The 22,219-nt window shown below is 48.7% G+C and overlaps 1 protein-coding gene across 4 annotated transcripts in view; it reads left to right on the forward strand.

Annotated features, from left to right (window-relative positions):
* The first annotated feature begins 1,141 nt into the window (after positions 1-1,141).
* The window catches only part of BCL2L1 (BCL2 like 1), a 50,837-nt gene continuing 29,759 nt past the window's right edge, over positions 1,142-22,219 (forward strand). The window contains exons 1-3 of one of the 4 annotated variants that reach the window (XM_032858946.1): positions 1,544-2,498; positions 2,802-3,477; positions 12,865-13,509. In XM_032858946.1, coding sequence (XP_032714837.1) covers positions 2,914-3,477; positions 12,865-12,966 — 666 coding nt within the window. In that variant the 5' untranslated portion in view covers positions 1,544-2,498; positions 2,802-2,913 and the 3' untranslated portion in view covers positions 12,967-13,509. The other 3 variants (XM_032858945.1, XM_032858944.1, XM_032858943.1) reach the window with 3 other exon arrangements.

Genomic DNA, 22,219 nt, shown 5'->3' on the forward strand with positions numbered 1-22,219 from the left:
AAGTGATGAACGCTGTGGGGAAAGCACGGGTGGGAAGAAGATTTAATTAATTTTTTCATTCTGTGCTCTTTGCATATTTGTAATTTTCGGTGTTCTTGTATACCTATTTTCAATTAAATTAACATAAAACACCCCTCAGTGTTTAGGATCAAGTCTAACTCACTTCCATGGTTGACTTTCTAATCTCCTCCCATGCCACATTTCCTCTCCCTCACTACCTTCCAGCTCTCCCTCACTACCTTCCAGCTCTCCCTCACTACCTTCCAGTCAACTTGCTTCTCCTTCAGTTTCTGGAACATGCTAAGATCTTCCCGCCTCAGGACATTCTGCATAAACTGTTCCCTCTTCCCAAGTTGCTCTTCTCTAGGTTCTTACCATGGGTCCGCATTTTCTTTTATTTCCCGTCTTGGATTCTGTGTCATCTCTTCAAAGAGGCCATTCCTGGCCACCCTACATATACAATTTGTTGAATAAATGCCTCTCTCTCTCTCTCTCTCTCGCTGGGCAGGCAGGGTGCGTTTACATCCCTGACCACCCAGTCTAAAGAATCTCTTTATGACATCTCTTTATGACAATACCCTGACTCACTCCTTTCATAGCACTAGCCACTATTTGAAATTACCTTGTATATTTTCTTAGTTGTTTACTGTCTTTCTCCGGCTCAAGGGTTTGTCTCCATGAAAGCAGGGGCCATGTCTTGTCTTGTTTCTATCTTTAGCAACCCAAATAATAAACATTTGTGGGATAGATTTATGCAACATATACTATGGACCACACACTGTGCTACAGATTTCATAAATAACAACTCTTTCAGTCCTCGCAATAACTGAATGAGGGAGATTGGTTTTTTACCTACTTTACAGTTAGGGAAATTGAGGCACGGAGCCGTTGAGGAACTGGCCCAACTGACAGAGTTGGCATCCAAGACACAAGATTCTTAGCTACAACGCGACGCTTTTTAGATATATAAACTCACAGATGGATAAAATTGATTAAATGAATGAACTCAAGGAAAAATGAATATAAACGTTGGGGTTTTTTTTTTTGCGTCTCCAGAGTCCCCAGATCTGCCGCAAGGGGGCGCTCTCTCCCAGGTCTTGACGCCAGTCCTCAAGGCGCGCACTCCCTTTGCGTCTCGGGCTCGCGCGCGCTGCCGCGGCACCGGAAGTGACTGAGCTTGCAAGTTCCCCCGGTCTCTTCAGGGGAAACTGAGGCCGGCTCGTTCGGAAGAGACAGCGCGAGCCGTCAGCCAGGTAGGCCGGCCCGGGTCCGTGGCGCGGAACTTGGCCACGAAGAGCCCTCGCGTCTGGAAACGACCTGGCCGATGAAGGGGGGATGTGGCCCCCCACGGCTCGCGGGGCTCGCAGGTGAGAGCACCGCCTCCCCTGTGCGTGGCAGGCCCTACGCCCAATGGGAGCCCTCGCCGTCCCGCTTCATTGCCGACTGGGCTCGCTGATTGGCCACGCCGGGGCGGGCCGCCGGGGGCGAGACCCCTCCTCCCTGAAAGGACTAGGGGGCGCCCCTGAGGGAGAGCGGTTGCCTGGCAACGGGGCGGTGGCCCGGCGGGTACCCGGCCTAGTACGCGGGAGAAGCCGCCAGGCCGCAGCCCACCCGCTCCGGGCCCCGGAGAGGTGCAGCCGCCGGCCCCCAAGCCCTCCCGGGGGGCGCCAGGAAGCCGCCTTGGGCCTGTCCTCAGGAAAACGTGGTCTTAGCTGTTGTGGGTGGCGGGGGGGAGGCTCGAACAGGCCTCAGTCCCTCTCCCTGACCCGAGGAGAGGCCCGACGCCTCACCCTCACCCGGTCTTTGTGCAGGGCGCCGGCGGCCATTGTGTCTATGCAGGGAATGGAGGACCCGGCATTTCCCCCCCACCGCCGCCACGTCCAGGGCCGTTGGGGAAGTCAAAGAAAATCAGCGGTGTTTCTGGGGGGTCCCCGGCCGTCAGCTTCCCGGAAAGGCCCGGGGATGGCCTTTCCGAAGTCAGACCGCAGATCCGAGGCAGTTTCCCCCTCCCTCTGTCCCTTCTCGAAACCTTGAGCCCCATTGAGAAGTCCCTTCAGGGTTTCGGAAGCCTTACCCTGAGCTGGTACTTAAATAGAAACAACAACAACAAAAAACCTAAACCCCACAACCAGCCACCTCCGGGAGAGTTCTCCTGGCTCCCAGCAGGAGGCGGAGAGCCAAGGGGCGTGCAAGAGCGAGGGGGCTGGGCTCCCGGGTGGCAGGAGGCCGCTGCCGAGTGGCCGCCCTCGATCCGGGCGATGGAGGAGGAAGCAAGCGAGGGGGCCGGTTCCTGAGCTTCGTAATTCCTGTGTCGCCTTCTGGGCTCCCAGCCTGCCGGGTCGCATGATCCTTCCAGCCGGAGCTCCTTTTTTTTGCCAGCCGCCGTGAGGCCGGCTGACTTGCCGGCATCCCGACTGCCACCTCTTCTCCCGACCTATGTTACAAAAGATCTTCCGGGGGTTGCACCTGCCTGCGGCTGCCTGAGACGGATTTTGAATGTAGGTGGTGCGGAGGTGGGGGTGGAGAGGCAGACTACCCGTGGGGGTGACTTTCTGAGGAAAGCATTTCAGAGAAAAGGGGATGGTTGGGGTGAAAACAAAAAAGCCGGTATAGTGATTCAGAAACAGCCCACGGGTGCTTTCAATTTGACTTCATTGAAGTCTTTTGGAAGCTAGACCCAGACCTTCCTAAGAGCCACAAAGAAACCAGTTCTGGTATCTGAAAGAGGAATAGGATATTGTAGGGTAAAGGGCATGCATATTAATTTTTTTTTTTTCCTAAAACTCTTTCTCTCCCATCAGAACCCTATCTTGGCTTCGGCTCTCAGAAGAGAAGCACTAAGCAGAGACCAGACTCAGTGAGTGAGCAGGTGTTTTGGACAATGGACTGGTGGAGCCCATCCCTATTATAAAGATGTCTCAGAGCAACCGGGAGCTGGTGGTTGACTTTCTCTCCTACAAGCTTTCCCAGAAAGGATACAGCTGGAGTCAGTTTAGTGATGCAGAAGAGAACAGAACTGAGGCCCCAGAAGGGACTGAATCAGACATGGAGACCCCCAGTGCCATCAATGGCAACCCATCCTGGCACTTGGCGGACAGCCCTGCGGTGAATGGAGCCACTGGCCACAGCAGCAGCTTGGATGCCCGGGAGGTGATCCCCATGGCGGCGGTAAAGCAAGCGCTGAGGGAGGCTGGGGATGAGTTTGAACTGAGGTACCGGCGGGCATTCAGCGACCTGACATCTCAGCTTCACATCACCCCGGGGACAGCGTATCAGAGCTTTGAGCAGGTGGTGAACGAACTCTTCCGGGATGGGGTGAACTGGGGTCGCATTGTGGCCTTTTTCTCCTTCGGTGGGGCTCTGTGCGTGGAGAGCGTAGACAAGGAGATGCAGGCATTGGTGAGTCGGATCGCAACTTGGATGGCCACTTACCTGAACGACCACCTAGAGCCTTGGATCCAGGAGAACGGCGGCTGGGTAAGGACCACGCCCCTTGTGTGTACCCTTGGTCTCCCATCCGGGAGATGTCTAACAGCCTCTCCCCCATATCTCTTTCTATTGTGCTGGGTGGTTATTGGAGACTGTTAAGGAGATGTGACCAGCCTCATTGCACTACAAGAGGTTAACTGTTGTCAGACACAGATGACCTAGTTCTTGAAGGACCGGGCATCTTTCATTCTGGTCACCCTCATGACCCCACTCTTTCATACTTGTGCTCCAGTTTCTCATTAGAGGAAAACACAGCCTGTATGTTCATTTGGGCCCAAATCTTTGCAAGTGGGAAGTTATTCCAGGGCTCCCCCTCACCCTGACAAAATGGCTCACCACAGAAAGGGCTGATGAGTGTAATGCCTCTGAACCCCTCCATTCTTACTCCCCCGGGGATGTCAATCTTGTCGTGGGCTTCCCTCCCACAAATCAAGTTCCCTTTATTTCAGAGTTTGCATACATGTTCCTCTCATCTCAGAACAGGGTACGGCCCGGCAGAAGTTCCCTCTGGCTTGGATGGCTGAGGGTTGTCAGATCTTAGGGCAGTGTAAGCTGTGCCAGTGGGCCGGTTGTGTCTGTGCCGCACCCCTCTGTTCATTTGCTCTGAAGGGTGCAACTTTCTGCAACGGTTGGCCTGTTTGTGGAGCTCTTGCTGTGTCACGCATTAAGCCCGGGGACTTTGCACCTCACTGCCTGGGGTCGGTTGGGGAGCTCCAGCTGTTCTGCCTGTTGCTTTCCGGCCAGGGCCCTAGGGCCTCTTCAGGGAGCACTGTTGGCTGGCAAAGCAAGAACCTGGTCTGTGGGGCCCTTTGGGATATGGAGATTCAGTGACAGACTTCAGAAACAAGCTGACATAGGTGTGAGTGCCAGCCCTGTCATCCAACCAGCTGTGTGACCTTGGACAGGCCGGTTTACCTTGAGCCTCAGCCCCCCCTCCCAAAAAAAGGTGGCAAGCCCTCTTTGCCTGGCAGAGCATTGTAAATCTGGGAGCTAATGCGAGCAGTGACTGGAGCTGACTACAGAAACAACAAGTTTCTGTAGTAGTTGTTATTGGTTCCAGACGCAGGAGTCGCGCCGTGCCCCCATTCCTTTCCCAGGGAGGGAGAATTCCCTCGCCCATCACCAACTTAGGAGCAGATAGTGGTGAGAGTTCTTTACCAGTGGTCATTGTAGGCAGTTTTTGCTCTTCTACAGTGTACTCAGTCCTAATTGTCTTGCTGATCTCCCTGCCTAGAGGAGATGCAGGGCTTATGAGACCTATTCGGTCCCCTAAGCACACCCAGAAAATTGAGCAGACTGGGCAAAATAAGTCATCTATTGAAGGAGCCGAGATGGAAGGGGCCTTGCACCACGGACTCAGGAATGTCAAGAATGCAAATTATCCATAGGCGGGCCTAGGGCGTGGCACTTCAGTTTACCTCCGAGCCGGAGACCGCCTAGTTTGCCCTTACCCCTGTCTTATTTCCCATTTCTTTGCAACTTCATTAACTCTTCTTGCTGCCAGTTCTTGTAAAATACAAAGGGGTCAAGTCAGTGGAGGTCAGATGACTGGGGTGGGGTTGGGGGAGGTAAAGGTGGAGAGCTCTCGAGCTAAGGCTGACCGGACTTGAAAGCCGTTCTGTAAATGAACTCCCTGGGGGGATAAATGATTAAATAGTTCCTGTTGGTTTGTGTGATGACCTCGCCTATTCCCTCCTGCTTTGATTCTCTTTGGGGGCAAATATTTGTTCAGCTGATTACAGGAGGGACAGGATTCCAGCACTTCAGACCCAGCCTCTGAGGCATCTGCTAGTAGAGACGTGGGCCTTGTGCCCACCTTGCCTGACTATTGTCCTTGGCTAGGGGTGCTAATACCAGGTGGGTTATTGCCAGCTATTAACAAAAGGCAGTCTGGGAAAGGTGCCTGTTCTGTCCAGCAGCCTCTGCAGAGGGCTGCCTGGATCAGAGACTTCCCAGTCGCCCAGTATTATATCCAGAAAGAGATTTTAGACACAGCGACACTGGGCAAGTTCATTAGATCACCCCTGGATTGAAATTCCATCTTCTGTGTCTTTGCTTAAGAATTTTCAGAGCCCGTTAGACAACATACCATATGTTACTTCCTATTGGTGAACAGAGGGGATGTGTGCAGAAGCCAGTTATATCCGCACCATTTTGGGGCACACATGCTCCTTGAGGCCAGAAGGTAAAGAATATTAAAGTAGAGATCCTTTGGATAGAAGCTACCCACACACATCCCTGTCAAGTACCATCGTGTTTGAGCTGCACTGACTGGCTCCTGCAGTGGCATCTCAAAACCCTCCGGGAGGCTGTGGCAGATCCACGAGTGTAGGACTTGCGGGCCATTACTACCCTGGGATAATGCTTTAAATTTAGCATCCCTGCAGAAAAGGGGAAGGAAATAAGCGTTTACTGAGTACATCCCATGTCTGAGGCCTTGTGTTGGTCCTTTACTCACGTAACCAAAATTGACCGAGCATCTACTCTGAGGCAGGCCCTGTGCTAGGCGCTGGCAGTAAGCCTCACATGATACCTTCCCTCATGGAAATGATGTGTTATTTCATATATCCCACAAAGTAAGTTTTCAAGGTAGGTGCGTTTCTTCCCAGTTTATATGTGAAGCTCCGGGTAGCTCAGTGACTGGCTCCAGGTAGCCCTCAGCCAGTTAAGTGACTTGAGTGGGAATTTACACCTAGGTCGGCCTGAGTCTGAAGCCTAAAGTCTTTTCCATCCACATCAGGTTGTCGTAGGAGTAGTAAAGTGACCCGGATATCCTGGCACAGAAAGGCAGAAATGCTGTTGGGCCACACAGACATGCGCATGGAGGTGCTCGCTCTGGTCTGTGATCATGACATGGTTCAGGAAGCCACAGGTAGAACAGTTCCTTTGTTGGCAGTAGCAGGTTCCCCAAGGTATGTATGTAGTAGGCTCAGATTCTGGCGTTGGTAAAGGCATCAGGGTTTTGCCCAGTCAGAGAGACCTTCTTGTCAGTTCTTTCGTTGTTAAACCCTCTCAGGCCCGGCCAGTAGATAAGAATCATGTGCGTGTGGGGGGAAGGTGGCCTGCTTTGGCTATATCTTTTTGATTGTGGGTGAGCTCCAAGGACTGGAATTCCACATGTAGCCACACCACTGCCTGCCCAGAGTTACCTAGCAAGATGCTGAACCTGTTTGTGTCTCGTCCATCCATCTCTCCTACCTGTAAAATAGAATAATGACAGCCACCTGCCAGAGCTTGACTCTAAGAATCTAGAACAAAAGCCCTTCCTCGGCCTTAATTGTAGGGTGGAAGCACTTCTTTTAATGAGTGGACCATCTGCCTCAGAAGACTGAACTTTGGCCCCAGAGTCTCTCAAGAAACAAAGCCAACTCCTGAGATACTCATCTAGAATGGAATATGATACGATCTTCTATGTAGGGACAGAGTGTTTGGGGGCTTTCCAATGGGAATGTGGACAATTTTAGGGTGAGGACCCAGGTGGCAAGGCATTTTGGGATCGCAGCCCCTGGGAAACCCCTTAGCTTGATGGAAAACCATTGTCGAGAGCAATGAACTGTTGTGTGGAGAGAGGAAACATAATTTGGCCTTTCCCAGGCTGCATGGTTCTGTGGTCTTCTAGATCTTGTAGGTTTCTTCTTTCCTATTCTGGCTTCTTATATGCTGGCTGAAGCACCTCAGTGACCTTTGTAGATCTCAGCAGCTGTTGGCAATTCTGTGGTTTTCTTGGGGAAACCCCATTAGAAACCCCAAACGTGGAAATTTTTAGTAATCTCATTCAGGTCCCAAAGTGAGGTAGAAATGTCTCAGGGACTCCACCTCAAACACTCAGTTCTTCTGCATGTACATTTGAGGTTGCTCTTGAAACTCTGTCACCATCACAGGATTTTCCAAATGTCCTGGGACTAATTTCCCCAGTGGCCCCATAGAGCCCTTCAGCTTCTGGTAGAAAATTACCCAGGTGTTTTTTCAGGGGGTCCCAACAGAACCCAGAGGGTTTTCTTGACTTTTGTGCGGGCAGTCACCAGATTTGTTTGGGCTACAGGAAGCAGTGGTTGTCAGCTGTCCTTTCCCCTGCAGGTATCTGTCCTGAGGCCAGTGGGCTTCAGCATTTTCCAGCGTCCTCAGCCTTCCATCATGGGGCTTTCGTTCAGCAACCGTGGTCTTGTCTGGGTTCGGCATGGATGGATTTAGGAGTAATTCTCAGTGAGCTGCTCTTCAACAGAAGTATAATCTCCTACTACCTTAATTAGCAGGGCCCTCTCCCTCCCCCCACGCCCAACCTAATTCCACAGAGTCCTCCCTAGGGACGCCTCCTTTCTTGTTGAAGGAGTCACTCTGCTCCTGGAGCAGCTTCTGTTCTGTCCCTCTAGCCGACAGTCTTTCTTCCCCATTCCCAGTTGGCAGACCTGAGTCAGACAATCCACTGGGTCTTTTTGTTCAGCCTGGGGAAGAGAAGACTCAAGAGATTAAGATCACCAGTTTCAAATATCTGGAGGAAGAGGGGCTGTGCCTTTTTTATTGGTAGAGAACCCAACAGAACTTGGATAAATGAAAGTAACGTTGGTAGCATGAACTTAGTATAAAGAAGATATTTTTCACACTATTATATCTCTACCAGATTTAGGAATTTCCTGAAGGTGGAGTCCACATTTGTCCACACTTGCTTCCTCAGCACAGAGCAGAGGTCTTGGGCATAGCAGGTACCTAATGAAAGAGATGCCCACCAAATTTCTGAAGAAACAGACAGTTATCACACCAGAATAACAGTAATGGGAATTTTCACTGACCTGATCATTCAGTCATTGAGTCAAACGATATTTTTTGAGTTCCTGTGTCCAGGCTGTCCTAGGTATTAAGGGTACTATTGCCTTAAATAAAATTAAGATTCCGTCCTTGTGAAGCTCACAGTCCAGTGGGGAGAAATAGACAATAAGCATGTAATTACATATATAAAACATCAGGTGATAGTAAGCACTCTGAAGAAAATAAAGTGGGTTAAGGTCATGCCTTGCAAGGGAGGTGGGACTGCAGTTTTGAGAGATGGGTATCACCGGAAGATGGTGTTTGAGCCAAGACCTAAAGAATGTGCAAGAGGAAAAGTGGTTGGGACTGAGAGGGGAGAGGTGGCCAAAGGCCAGATAGCGTAGGGCTTTATAGACCATGCTGAGGACTTGGCTGTGGATGAACAAGAGAGAGGCCTGGAGAGATTGCAGCAGGGGTGAAGTGATCTGAATTCTGCAAGGGCTGCAGCCAGGAGGAACCCGTGGCAAGGCTGGTGCACCTGCCAGGTGAGAAAGAAGAGTGGTTGTAACCAGGAGGCTGAGGTGGAAGTAGTGAGAAGTGACTAGAGAATACAGCCAGGCTTACACATGGTGTATTGATGGAAGCCACATTTTTTAACCACTTAGAGGTTATGAAATCAAGTCTAAATAAGCTAAATGTTCTTTAGGGATAGTTCTCTTGGAATTTGGTATCCTGAATGGTCCTCCATTCTAACAGTAGTTCGGTCTGAGTAACTGCAGCTTGTCAGGCCTAGGTCCTAGCTCACCCACATCTAGCTGTGTGACCTTGGGCAAGCTCCTTGAATTCTCTGAACCTTGGGGCAAATAATACTTGCTTCATCGGGTCATGGCAAAGACCTAATGAGGCATGCCTGTGATGTGTAGAGCCTGGTGTATGTTGGTATCATAATTCTTAACCATCTTCATCACAGAACTCATATCAGAAACTCATTCAACATCCATTCTCCTTTTTTGGACTGCGTGCCCCTCCAACACATCCTCAAGGCAGACAGGTCCTAGCAGTGTTCGTCATGGCAGGAGCTCTTGGTGTTCCTATGTCATAGTGGTACAAGCACTGGTCTTGGGATTCCTGTTCTGCTGTCAGTCTGCTCAGACTCTCTGTCTTGCCTTAGCTGACTCACTTCACCCCCAGGCCAGTTCCTCCATTAAGGCCCAATTTCACATTAGTTACATTTAAGGATGTCTCTTTTCTATCAACAGCTATACTTTAACTACAAAAATTAAATAATCCCAGTGTAAACGTAGGGTGGTTTACTATTACCCTTCAGTAATAGTAAACCACATTTATGTAGTACTTTACAGCTCAGAAAGCACTTTCCTATCCATCATGCCTTTTTTTTTTTTTTTTAATTTTTATGTATTTATTTGACAGACAGAGATCACAAGTATACAGGGAGGCAGGCAGAGAGAGAGGAGGAAGCAGACTCTCCGTGGAGCAGAGAGCCCAATGTGGGGCTCGATCCCAGGACCCTGGGATCATGACCTGAGCCGAAGGCAGAGGCTTCAACCCACTGAGCCACCCAGGCGCCCCTCCATCATGCCTTTTTGATGCCTACAGCCTCCCAGGGAGGTGTGCAGGAGGGAAGGCAGGCTCAGAAAGGTGAAATGGCTCGCCAAGGCCACACATCAGGGGGAAGATGCAGGGCTTGGATTTTCGGATCTGCACTTGATCCCTTTTTTTGCTGTGTGACCTTGGGCAAGTCTTTTAACTTGTAAATGGCCGTCATAATAGTGCCTTGTTCTGAGGACTCGGTGAGTTAATCCATGTCTCAAGGCTTTCAGAACAGTGACTTTGCATATCAGCAGTAAACTGTAGCCCCGTCCTAGGGCTCCTTCTGGCTTCCCGTTTATTACATACTGATTTTTGCAAATAGTGTTTTTGCAGAAAGAAACTGCCTTTGGGACCTTCTGGTACTTGGTTCCATCCCTGATGAGACTCCCAGTCCAAGCTGGAGCCTTACAAGCTAGCTCTAAGCTACAGGGCTTTTTGGGAAGACTCCAGAGCTCCCCTCGGAACTAGAGGTTTTTCTCTCGCTCTTCAGGAAATGCCATTGCAATGACTTCCATGGACTGCTTCCTGTCCCAGCCCTGCAGCCGATTCCTGCTGGCAAGAGTGTAGAAACTGGAAAGTCATGTCCCTAAAGGCTCCCCCCTCCCCACAAACTGCTTTTTTTGGACATGTCCCTCCCTTTCCTCTTGTCAGTTACTTTCTTTCCTCCCTCCCTGTTGACCCTTCACCTAGCTTCTCTCTCCCCTTGATCATCCCTTTAAGATTTGAAAATACATTTCCACTTAATTCTGTCAGGCTTTTCCCCCCCATCCCGTGCTGGGGGGCTGGTCAGAACTCCTGAGCTCTCTTCATGGCTCCATCACTCAGTAGCAGTTTGTCTGGGACTCCCCCTAGAGGAACATTAAGCTTGTCACTTGCAGTGCCTTGTATCATCCATTAACCCTGAGTTCCCTCAGAGGTCCCCACCCCCCCGCACAGGATGGAGACTCCTAAGGGAGATCTTGGAGGTTTGGCACATGTAAATCCTGCCTCTTGGAGACTGTTGACAGAGGATAGAGTGAAGTGGGGCTGCCCCTCCCCCCTTCACCTTTCTGGAGGAAGCTAGAAAGGTTGAAAACCTTGTTGGACAATCATCTGAGGAATGGGAGCTAGCTTGGGAGGGGATTGGAACGCATTCAACTATGCCTCAGATCCTTTGTTCCGCTCTTGAAAGGGAAACATTCCCCTCCCTCCTCCCTGGCCACACACACGTGCCTTTGTTCCCCGGTCAGGCCAGGCGGAGCCAGGAACACAGTGTCCCTTCCAAGGAGCCTGACTTGCCTCCCTAGAGGCTGGCCTCCTGGTCAGCAGGACTGGGATTTTAGCTCAGGAACCCCCCAGTCTCCTGTCCTTTCCATGGAAGAGCCTTTCTCTCAGAGGCTGAAAACTTGCCTACAAACAGCTGTCCAAGCGCTTCCCTGGAATTGCTCCGTGGGATGCCCACATCCCAGGATTAAACAGTCCCTCCCTCTTATTCCACTTGGTGATTAATATTATTGTTAACATTACTATTAATAGTACCTAACATTTATCAAGGGCTTACTCTATGCCAGGCATTGTTCAAAGTGCTTTACATGTATTTATTTATTCCATTCACCTAGCAGCACTTTGAAGTTATCCCCATTTTGCAAATGAGGAAACTGAGGTAGAGGTTAAACAACTTATGCAAGGTAGCACCGTTAGTAAGCGGCATAGCCACTTACAGGCTCCCACTTTCAAATACTGCGCTCTGCCCCTTCCCCTTCACGGTACCAGCTAGGTGATGGTGAGTGTTTATCCAGGGCCACTTACATGACAGGCCTTTTACCAACATGATCTCTGTGTTACCATCCCAACAATTTGATCATTATAGGACACGAGATTTGGAGGGCTTAGTTAGCTGGAGGCAGGGTCAGTATTTGAAACCAAGACTGCCTTACTCCAAAGCCTGTGTTCTTTATCTCTACCCTCCTTTAAAACCTACAAGGTTATCATCATTCTACGGTTGAGAAAACTGAGGCTCAGAGAAAAATGACATGTGCTCAGGGCCTTGTAAGCTAATTAATACCAAGGCAATCTGGGATTCAGATTCAAGATGACACCTTCAACACTTTACTGCCTTAGTCTGTAGCATGATGATAGTAGCTTTTATGTGAGTGTGGACGCCTTTTTATAATTTGCCAGACTCCTTCGTATTCATCATTTCAAGTAGGTGAGGTGGGTACATTCAGTCCCATTTCAGGGAGGAAACTAAGGCGAGCGGGCTTGTCCCACAGTAAATGGCAGAGTCAGACTTAGGATCCGTGTTCTGACTTTGAGCCCAGTGTTATTGACCATGCCTGTCTTCCCTAAGGCTGTTCATCGCTTAGAGCTGTCCTCAAGAGTTGTGTTTCATTTGTTAAATCAGCAAATACTGGTGCAAGCTTTGTATGTGCTAAGTGCTGGGTATACTGTGGATACTGTGGTGAGTGGATCTGGGTCCTGTCCCTCAGTGGTCTGTTTCCATGCCACATACCTTGGGCCTTAGTGGTATCCTTCTGCCATCTGAATCAGGCTATGTGTGTCACCCCTCCACTCCCTCTGTTGCAAGACACACCAGGCAAGGTTCATTATGGTTGGTGTGTATTGATCGCCTTCCATACACCCATGGGTAAAAGTCTGGACTCAGATTTGAAGTTTAGCTTGTTTGCTTGCTTGTGGTGTAGTACTAGGCATATCAGCTTCAAATTCTCACCCTTAAATGAGAGAAGAATATCAGCCCATCAGCGTAAACAAGAAAGTGAAATGCAGAAGTATTTTCTAGTAATGATAACAGATACTGTGTGTTGAGTGTTTGCTTTGTGCCAAGTGCTGTGTTTATGCCCTTGACAGAATCATCTTGTTTGATCCTCACAGCTGTGTCAAGACAGAGAATCCAGAGCTTCCAGAGGCTCTCTAACATGTCTACACTAACATACCTTACAAGAGGCAGGTCTGGGTCTTGCACTCAGATGTATTTGGTGCCAAAGCCTAACCTCAAGCCACTGTGTCATTGCTTCTTCGCAGGTCCGGACTGGCTTATTTTACCCCGAGTTCCTGGCACACTGCCTGAGGTTGGGTAAGGGCTCAGCCTGCATCTGCTCAATGAACATGAAGGGTTATTATTAGATGCAGGTTAGGTAACAAAAATGTCTCTGTCCCTAAGGAAGCAGACTCATTTGCAGCAGGAGGAATAGACCTGAAACACTCCAGGCAAACTGTGCCATGTCTGTGGTGTAGTTTCCAGAAGTAAGAAGACAGACGTGCTGGCTGCATCCCACAGGTGCCCTGGACCTCTGCCAAACCAGCCCACTTCCACCATCAGCTCTCCAGTTGATGACTCTGTCTCAAGGCCTCTGTCTCAGGCTGCATCGTCAGTATGCACCTTCTCCCCTGCCAACTGCATCACCAGCCCAGATACTTTTCTGTGCCAGTAGTGGAAAGTGTCAGGAAAGGGAAAGATCACCAAAGGCTTGAATAATAGCTTTCTCAGCAGTGTAGCTTTGTGCAGTTCACACTGAGTCCTTAGTTTCCCCATCTGTAAAAGGAAGATAATAGTCATCCCTTAACAAAGATGATAGTGATCTCTTTCTCATAGGCATGCTGTGTTTCTTCAGCCTGGATCACTGTTCTCTAGATTTGATCAGGACCGTCATCTTACCATTTAGGTCTCAATTTAAGTATCACCTCTCGGGGTGCCTGACTGGGTCAGTGGATTGGGCCTCTGCCTTCAGCTCAGGTCATGATCTCAGGGTCCTGGGATCCAGCCCTGCCTCAGGCTCTCTGCTCCGTGGGGAGCCTGCTTCTCCCCACCCCCTCTGCCTACTTGTGATCTCTGTCTGTCAAATAAATAAAATCTTTTTTAAAATAAATAAATAAATATCACCTCTCAAGAGGCCACCCATGTTTACATGTTTACTGTCTGTCTCCTCTAGTAAAATCTAAGCTCCCAGAGTATAGGGGTTTTGTCTCATTTTTTCCTTCATCCCTAGCATCTAGCAGAGTGCTTGGCACATAGGAGACACATAGGAGCAAATATTGAATGAATGAGAGAGTGACCCTGTAGCCCACCTAGCACAGTGCCTGATACAGTATACTCAGTCAGCGTTAGGCATCAGTATTATTAGGAAGATATGGACCATTGGAAGGTTTTCGGTAGGTAGAAAGAGTGTGACAAGGGCAGCCTCGGGAGGTAAGAACCACCCAGGCAGATCTGGTGGGTAGGAAGTGTATGATGCATTAGGAGGTAGTGAGAAGGCAGACTGGCTGAAAAGGGTCTGAGTTGTCAGTAATGCTGGTCAGGAAAAAGGGCGCAGTGACTAATGGTAGAGGCTTCAGGGCAGAGGGATGGGGATAGATGACAGTACAGGTGGGGCCAGTGAGGAGAGGCCCAACTCTGGAGGGATGCCTCCAGGTCTCCCGTAACTTCTGGGAAAGAGAATCCCTTTCCAGCTGGGGCACAGCAGGCAGAACAGCATGGAGATAAAAGCCAGAGGCACCTGCGACCTGGGGATCAGGTAGACTGCCCTGGTTGTTATTTTGGGGCTCTGGGCCAGGTGCAGATTCAAAGGCTTGATTGAAGCCTTTTGGCAAGTCTTGTCTCAGCAGGGTAAACATCACCTGTCTCCTGCCACCTGTGGCAACAATGCCAGGAAGGTACCCTAGGCAGGCCCAAAGGGGCCCAACTTTCTTGCTGCCCTCATGGAGCAAGAAATACCACCAGGAGAGGCCACTCCTTTCCTGTCCTACAGCTCCCTTTCTGGAGGGCTCAGGTGGCAATAAGATACCTCCCGTCCAAGCGGCCCCTGTGGTTCTGGCCCAGGGAAGGCAGGGGCAGGGCTTTGGGAACCGTTGACAGCTGGGCCCAGCTGGGGGAAGGGGTCAGTTTGGAAGCAGGTGCAGATTTCAGAGGGGGCGGGGCCTGAAGGGAAGTAGGGATCTTGGTAGACTACAAAATTTCCCTCCCCATCCCCCAGCCACAGCTGGCTTCTCTAGGAACCTGATGACCTAGTTACAGTGCTTAGAAATTGTTAGCTTAGCGTGCAGTTTAGGGCTGTACTGGTCTCTTCTCTCTGAGGCTTCCTGGGTCCAAAAGGTGTCCTGGCATTCCCCCACGTGGGTTCCATGTGAAGGACATGTACCATATCACATGTACAGGCTTCTTGCCCAGTCAGGCTTCTCCCTTGTTCTCTGATGTGCCCCTCACCTACCCAGTCCCAGGCAGAAAAGAGTGCCCCGCCCCCATCCATGCCTACCTCTGTCTGTCTGGGGGGGGGCGGGGGTTGATGGGTGACAAATAGAGGTCACAGACTTCTTCCCTGGAGGTTTAGTGGGGAGAGAGAGAAAACTCCTATTGTCTTAGAAATAGCTTGAGGATACCTACCCATTTCCTCTTTACCTTCTCATCTGTATGATCTTCAGACTTGATAGAAGGCAGTGAGGAAGAATCTTTTTGGGGGCTCTGGAGGCTCCAGCCCTTCCAGAGAGTAGCTGTTCCTGGTATTCCTGGTGTCTGCCTCTTCATGGCCTCCCTAGGATAAATTCCATCAGTTAAGAGTTAGGTACAAAATTTGCCAAACCAATTACTGAATCCTACTTGCTCTGTAGTTATCCTTGGACAAATTACTTAGTCTCCCCTAGCCTTAGTTTCCTCTTCTATAAAAAAGAGATAATATTGTGTGTGTGTGTGTGTGTGTGTGTGTGTGTGTGTGTGTGTGTGTAAAGGTGGTTTTATTAAAGCCCTGGGACAGGGCCCATAGGCAGAAAAGGCTGTCTTTCGTTCTTTTCTTGAAAGATTCTTGGGAGCATGAAAGTAACTGGTAGGATATATGTAACACTTAGCATGGAGCCTGGTATATAGTAGTTACTCAGTAGATGGCTACTATTACTGCTGTTGTTATCAGTGTCTTCACAGGTGACCAAGTTGCTGTGATAGCTATTGGAGCTACTCTCTAAGAGCAAACTTTTAGGCTCAGAGAGTATGCGGATACCCTTTGAACCAAGAGCTTGGAGATTTTAGGATTCCTGAAGCTGAGCCCTGTGGCCCATAACCTTGTCCTCCACCTCCTCCACAAGTGCCCCAAGTCATGCTTTGTACACAGTGAGTGTTGCTGACCCGGCCTTTGGCAATAGGGCATATTTTCTTCGATCTTTGCCAAGTGCCTCCAAGAAGGCAGAGATGATCTCCTCTGCTTTATTTACTGCTGTGTCCCTAGAACCTGCCACAGAACCTGGAACATACAAAGCACTCAGTCATTATTGTCAACTAACTGGAAGACTGAGTGAGTTGAACATTAAAACACACGACTTGGGGCGCCTGGCTGGCTTAGTTGGTAGAGCATGTGATTCTTCATCTCAGGGTTGTAAGTTCGATCCCCGTGTTGGATGTAGAGATTACTTAAAAATAAAATCTTTAGGGGGTGCCTGGGTGGCACAGTCAGTTAAGTATCCGACTCTTGGTTTCGGCTCTGGTCATGATCTCATGGTCATGAGATTGAGCCCCACATCAGGCTGTGATGAGTTCAGCGCGGAGGCTACTTGAGATTTCTTTCTTCTCCCCCCCCCCTCCTCCCCCTGCTCTGTCTGTCTCTGTCTCTCTCACACACACACAAATAAAATCTTTAAAAAAATAAAATAAAATCTTTAAAAAATAATAAAAATAAAGTACATGGGAGCACAGCTACACTTAGTAGGTGCATGCCACGTGCTTGAATGATTAAACGAGGTATTCTGAGGACTGAGTTTCTCCGGAATGGCTTCACTCCTTGTTTGCTGTGTGGCCATAAGCCTCTTGCCCAAGCTCTGCCTGTTGCCTCATCTGTTGTAGAAAGATAACACCCGCCTTGCCTCCCTCGTGGGCTAGCTGTGAGACTCAGGGAGATGATAGATGAAAAAGCACTTTGAGAACTATAAATATTTGGTTTTGTTGCAGCTCCTTGACTGAGGAGGTCACAGTCATAGCTGTGTCATTCATTCATTCATTCATTCATTCAACCAACATTTTTTGAGTGGAAGTGATAGGTAGTTCTCTCACTTATCTGGCTTCATGAATTTGGACAGTTACTTTAGTTTTTTAAGTCTCAACATCTGTCAAATGGAAATAATATTCTTTTCACAGAATTGTTGGGAGAAGGACTAAAGTAAGGTACTCTGAGCTTATTGAGGCTGAAAACTGTCTCATTCACTGTTATCAACTACTGTTCAGCCTCACAGTTGGTGGCTGAGTGTTAAGTGACATTAAGCCATTGGTTGCCTTCAGTAGTCAAATTACCAGACAAGGCCAGAATTCTGAGTGTGATTCAGATGGGAAGTAGAAATGAGTATTAATTAACTCCTAATCTCAGATGTCCTTGCCGACCTAGGCTGGACTGCTGAGTGGGAAGCCTGACCCAGCTAGGATGAGCGCTGCCTCAACATAAAACTGTGAGGCACAGCGGGCCTCACCCCACGCTCACCTCTGATTCAGAACAAGAACAACACCCCTTCCTTGTTCAACCCACTCTCCGTCTGCTACTCAGCTAGAAAAATTTCCCTTTGCTCATAGCACCCACATTCACATGGAATCCTGGGGGTTACCATATCAAAGAAATCTTCAGGGAGTCATCAGAAATGGCCCTTTGGGGCAAGGTCAAGGGAGGGAGCCCGAGTCTAAGGCTCAGGGTCTCCTGGGACCAGGTCAGTCAGCAGGTGCAGGCATGAGGCCCCAGGCTGGTGGCTAAGTGATGAAACTGAGAGATGTATAGGGCCAGACAAGAAGTCAACTCAGAGGAAACTGCCTGCCTGTCCACACAGGTGTCTGGGCACCTGGGGGCAGTTTCTGGTCTGATTTAGTGGTGGAAGTTGGCATTCCAAATTAGTACCCCAAGCCTCAGTGAGGAAACCCATGGAACTCCAGAGCAAAGCCTGTAGTTCACACCCAGGTTAGTATCTTTGAACACCCAGCAGACCCCCTTCAGGTTGAAAGAAGCCCTAACTCTGGGCTCCACAGCACTCCTACTGGAAAATTTCCAAGGGCAATGTAATAATAGTCATAGCTCCTTTATGGGGCCCCTGCTGTGGGTTGAGCACTATGGTGGGAGCTTTTTAAGAAAATGAGATCATTTTGTTATTGGAAGTATGGGCTATGGAGTCACAGCTGAGTTTGAATCTGGGCTCCATCATGTACCAGCTGTTTGATCTTGGGCACCTTCCCCTCCCCCCCCTTCTTTGAGCCTCTGAAAAATGGAGACAGTAATATGTGCCTCATAGGGTTTCCTCATACATGTGATACTCAGCACAGATGTTAGCGTAACTTTAACAACAGTTAACATTTCTTGTGCAATTACACTTAAAGTGTTTCATATATATTAATTCTTTGAATTCTCAAAACAATACTATTGAGGTAGGTACTCTTTTTTTTTTTTTAAGCTTTTTTTTTTTTTTTAAGATTTTATTTATTTGACACAGAGAGAGAGATTACAAGTAGGCAGAGAGGCAGGCAGAGAGAGAGGCGGAAGCAGGCTCCCTGCCCAGCAGAGAGCCCGATGCGGGGCCCGATCCCAGGACCCCGAGATCATGACCTGAGCCGAAGGCAGAGGACTAACCCACTGAGCCACCCAGGCGCCCCGAGGTAGGTACTCTTAATGTTCTCATTTTACAGAGGAGAAAGGGGAGGCATAGGGAAGTTTAAGGGATTTGCCGAAAGATGCACAGCTACTAATTGGTGAAGTTGTGATTTGAGCCCAGGCCTGCCAGCTCCAAAGCCCCCACGTTCCCCTGCTGCATGAGGACCCAGTAAATGTTGCTGCTGTTACTCTTGTATCCAACATTGTAGCTATCTGTGGTTTTTGGTCTGTCTACTGAATTCTGACCTCACTGAAGGCCAGAAACCCATCTTAATCACTTTGCCTCCCCAAAGACCAACATAGAACTCATTAATATTTGCTTAATGGCCGAGAATATTCCCTGTCTTCATTAATCAATCAGTAGCTCTTTATCGACCATTTCCTGTAGGGTAGATTTGAGCTAAATCCTGGGAGGAATGCAAAGTACAACTGTGCCTCTGTAAACGGAAGACTGGGTGTGTGTATGGTTGGGGGGGGGGCATTCCAGAGCTCTGTGTCATTGGCAGAAACTTCCACAGAGGAGGCAGAAACAATACAGGTGGCTTGGGGATGTTTTCCAAACTGGGATTCCCACCCATCCCTCACTGGGCCACTCCCTCCATCTCCTGCAGAACAAGGTGGTACAGGTTCCCTACTTCTGCCCTAGGCAGAAACCACTCGTCTTCGTGCCCTCTGGAGTAAGTAGGGTGCATCTTTCTTGATCTTGGAACCGGTTTGTGGGTGCCTGGAATGAAGGGAAGGAATCAGAAGTTGGAGCTGGGAAGGGACCTTAAAAAATCACTACTGCCCCAGCACTGCAGCCAAAGTGGTCTTTTAAAAACCAGGTTCATGGGGTACCTGGGTGGCTAAGTCAGTTAAGCGTCTGCCTTTGGCTCAGGTCACGATCCCAGGGTCCTGGGATTGAACCCTCCATCGGGCTCCTGCAAGGAGATGGCTTCTCCCTCTCCTCCCTGCTCATTCTCTCTCTCACTATCTCTGTCTGTCTGTCTCTCTCAAATAAATAAGATCTTAAAAAAAATTAAAAAATAAAATAAAAACCAGGTTCAGATCTTACCACATTTTTGCTTACAGCTCTCCACCCACTTGGAATAAAACCCTGAGTCCTTACCAAGTCCTTTAAGGCCTGCGTGATCTGGTCCTGGCTGCCTCTCCATCCTCCATCCACTCTACCGCTCCTCCTCTGTACTCTGGCAGGGGCTTCTGCTGTTCTGGTTTCTGTGACACTTGTCCCTGCCTGAGGGCCTTTGTAGTTGGTGTTCCCACTACCTAGAATGCTCGCCCTGTTGTATGCCTTGCTGATTCTTTCCCTTGAGCTCTCAGGTCACCTCCTCTGAGAGGTTCTGTTTGACCTTTGGTCTAACGTAGCTGAGCTACTTTTAAATCATTCTCTAGTCATTTGCCTGCTTGTATTTTTTGTCATAGCACTGACCTCTATCTGACATGTTCCTTTTGTGTGTTTACTTGATTTTTGTCTATCTCTTCTACTGGAATACAAGCCTCATGATTATAAGGACTTTGGTTTGTTCATCATTTTATCTGTAGTTCCTAAAATTATTCCTTGCAGGTAGTAAATACTATTCAGCGCATGATTTTGGAATGCATGATTGAATAAATGAATAAACCTGAGATATTGTTTTCATTTTACATATGAAAAAACTGAGGCCCAGAGAAATGAAGCCATTAAGAATTGAGTGTTGTTTCAGTTCACTTTTTGAATTGTCACTACGTGCCAAGCACTGTATTCAGTGATTCACATGCATTATTTTTGTCACTTATCTTTAATTGGTATAATGAGTTGTTTGGAACACCATTTTTTGTATACCACTGCAGCATTTATTTATTCATTTGTTTACTGCTATTTATTATTATTATTCATTTATTTGACAGTGAGACAGCAAGAGAGGGAACACAAGCAGGGGGAGTAGGAGAGGGAGAAGCAGGCTTCCTGAGGAACAGGGAGCCTGTCACGGGGCTCTATCCCAGGCATGACCTGAGCAGAAGGCACACATTTAATGACTGAGCCACCCAGACGCCACCCTGCCACATTGTAGCATTTAAAAGAGAACTAAACCAACTCTTATTTTTTATTGGAACCTCATTCTGTTCTACAGAGCTGGAGGCAACTGAAGAAAATTCATGTAACTAGAAGGATTTAGCTAGGGGTCTCAGGTGAAAGAAAAGTGTAGGTAAGAAAACAAGATCCAGAACTAAAATAAGTCCACAAGAATGGATACATGAGTCATTTTGAACTGAGCAGAGTTTTTCTACTATTGCTATGCTTGATAACTAAATTATGTCCAGATTCTTGAAAATGTTTTTTGTCCCTTTTTTAAAAATCTAACCACAGGGTGCCTGGCTGGCTCAGTTGGTGGAGATGCAGCCCTTGATCTTGGGGTTGTGAGTTCAAGCCCCACTTTGGGGGTGGAGCCTACTTAAAATAATAATAAAATAAAATCCAAGCACACACATGACCTTGGGGTTGTCCCAGACTGCATATAATAGTCCAGGGTTTGTTGGCTCCCTCACCACCTCATCAGCTGGGCTCCTGGACTAAGGCAGCATGATCTCTTCTTTCTCATTTACTAAAAGAGCCAGTCCAGTAGGGAGCCTGGCTCTTGCCCCAACCCCTCAATGGACCCAGCCAACTTTGTTTCAGAGAGCCTCTTCCCCAGAAGATTTATTCACTGAGATATTGCCATTGAAGACCCATTTCTTCTCTCAAGACACTTTGAACTGAATTAGAAAGCTACAACATAATGCACATGAAAAGAGATCTTGTGAAACCCACCAATAAATGCTAAATGCCAAGTAAGAGAAACACATCACAGCAGAGGGACCATTAGAGCTGGGGCTTAGCATAGTCCGAGAAAAGGAGGGCTGGTGCACCCAGCAAGGGGTCCATATTAGCTAAGATGCGCCAGCTGAGATGGACTCTGAAAAAGAGACCCAGAAGCAGCAGTGGTCCAGTTTGGAGTATGTGTGGAAGGGCCCCTCTTGGGTGATAAAGCCAGAAAGGTCAACTGGAGCCAGATCTGCGGGAGCCTTGAGTGCCAAGGAAAGATTCCGAGGCCCTCCTCGGCAGCCCTGGTATCCCAGGAGATGAGTCATCGCCCGACATGGATGCCCATCCTGACCACCTGTTGGTCCACTGATTCCCAGGTAGCAGTGCCAGCATCTGAGATGGGAGCCAGGACCTTGAACTGACAGCAGAAGAGTAAGTGTGGGGCATTTGTCAGTTCAGACTTTGGCCATCCCATGTGCATTCATTCATTTTGGTGATTCAGCAAATGTTTATTGGGCACCATTTACATGCCAAGGCCTTGTGCTAAGTGCTGGGGGTGCTGTGATGAATAAGACAGTCACGGACACTGCTGTCACAGAACTCTTACATTAGTGGGGGAGATAGCTAGCCTGAAAAACAAGATGATTTTAAACAGAAGCTTAAACAATGTAAAGAAAATGAGACTGAGTAATGGAGTATCTAGGGAAACAACTTTATATAGGGAGATCAAGGAAAGCCTCTCCAAGGAGGTGACATTTGACCTGAGAGTAGATTAAGGAGAAAAAGCCAGCCTGGGAAGATTTGAAGCAAAGATTTTGCAAACCGAAAAAGCAAGGCAGGGTTGAACTTGGCTTGTCCAAGCTTTGGGCCAATACAGATACTTAGCTCTGACACTGGCAAGCCAGTCTGGGCCTTTGTTTTCCCTTGGAAATGTTGGAGATGAAGATGATAACTTCCATTTACTGGCGCACGTAGCCCATGTCAGGTACGCTATGCA

Source organism: Lontra canadensis, unplaced genomic scaffold (assembly GCF_010015895.1).
Source record: "Lontra canadensis isolate GAN:19392208 unplaced genomic scaffold, GSC_riverotter_1.0 scaffold16, whole genome shotgun sequence".
In the NCBI taxonomy this organism is placed as follows: Eukaryota; Metazoa; Chordata; class Mammalia; order Carnivora; family Mustelidae; genus Lontra; species Lontra canadensis.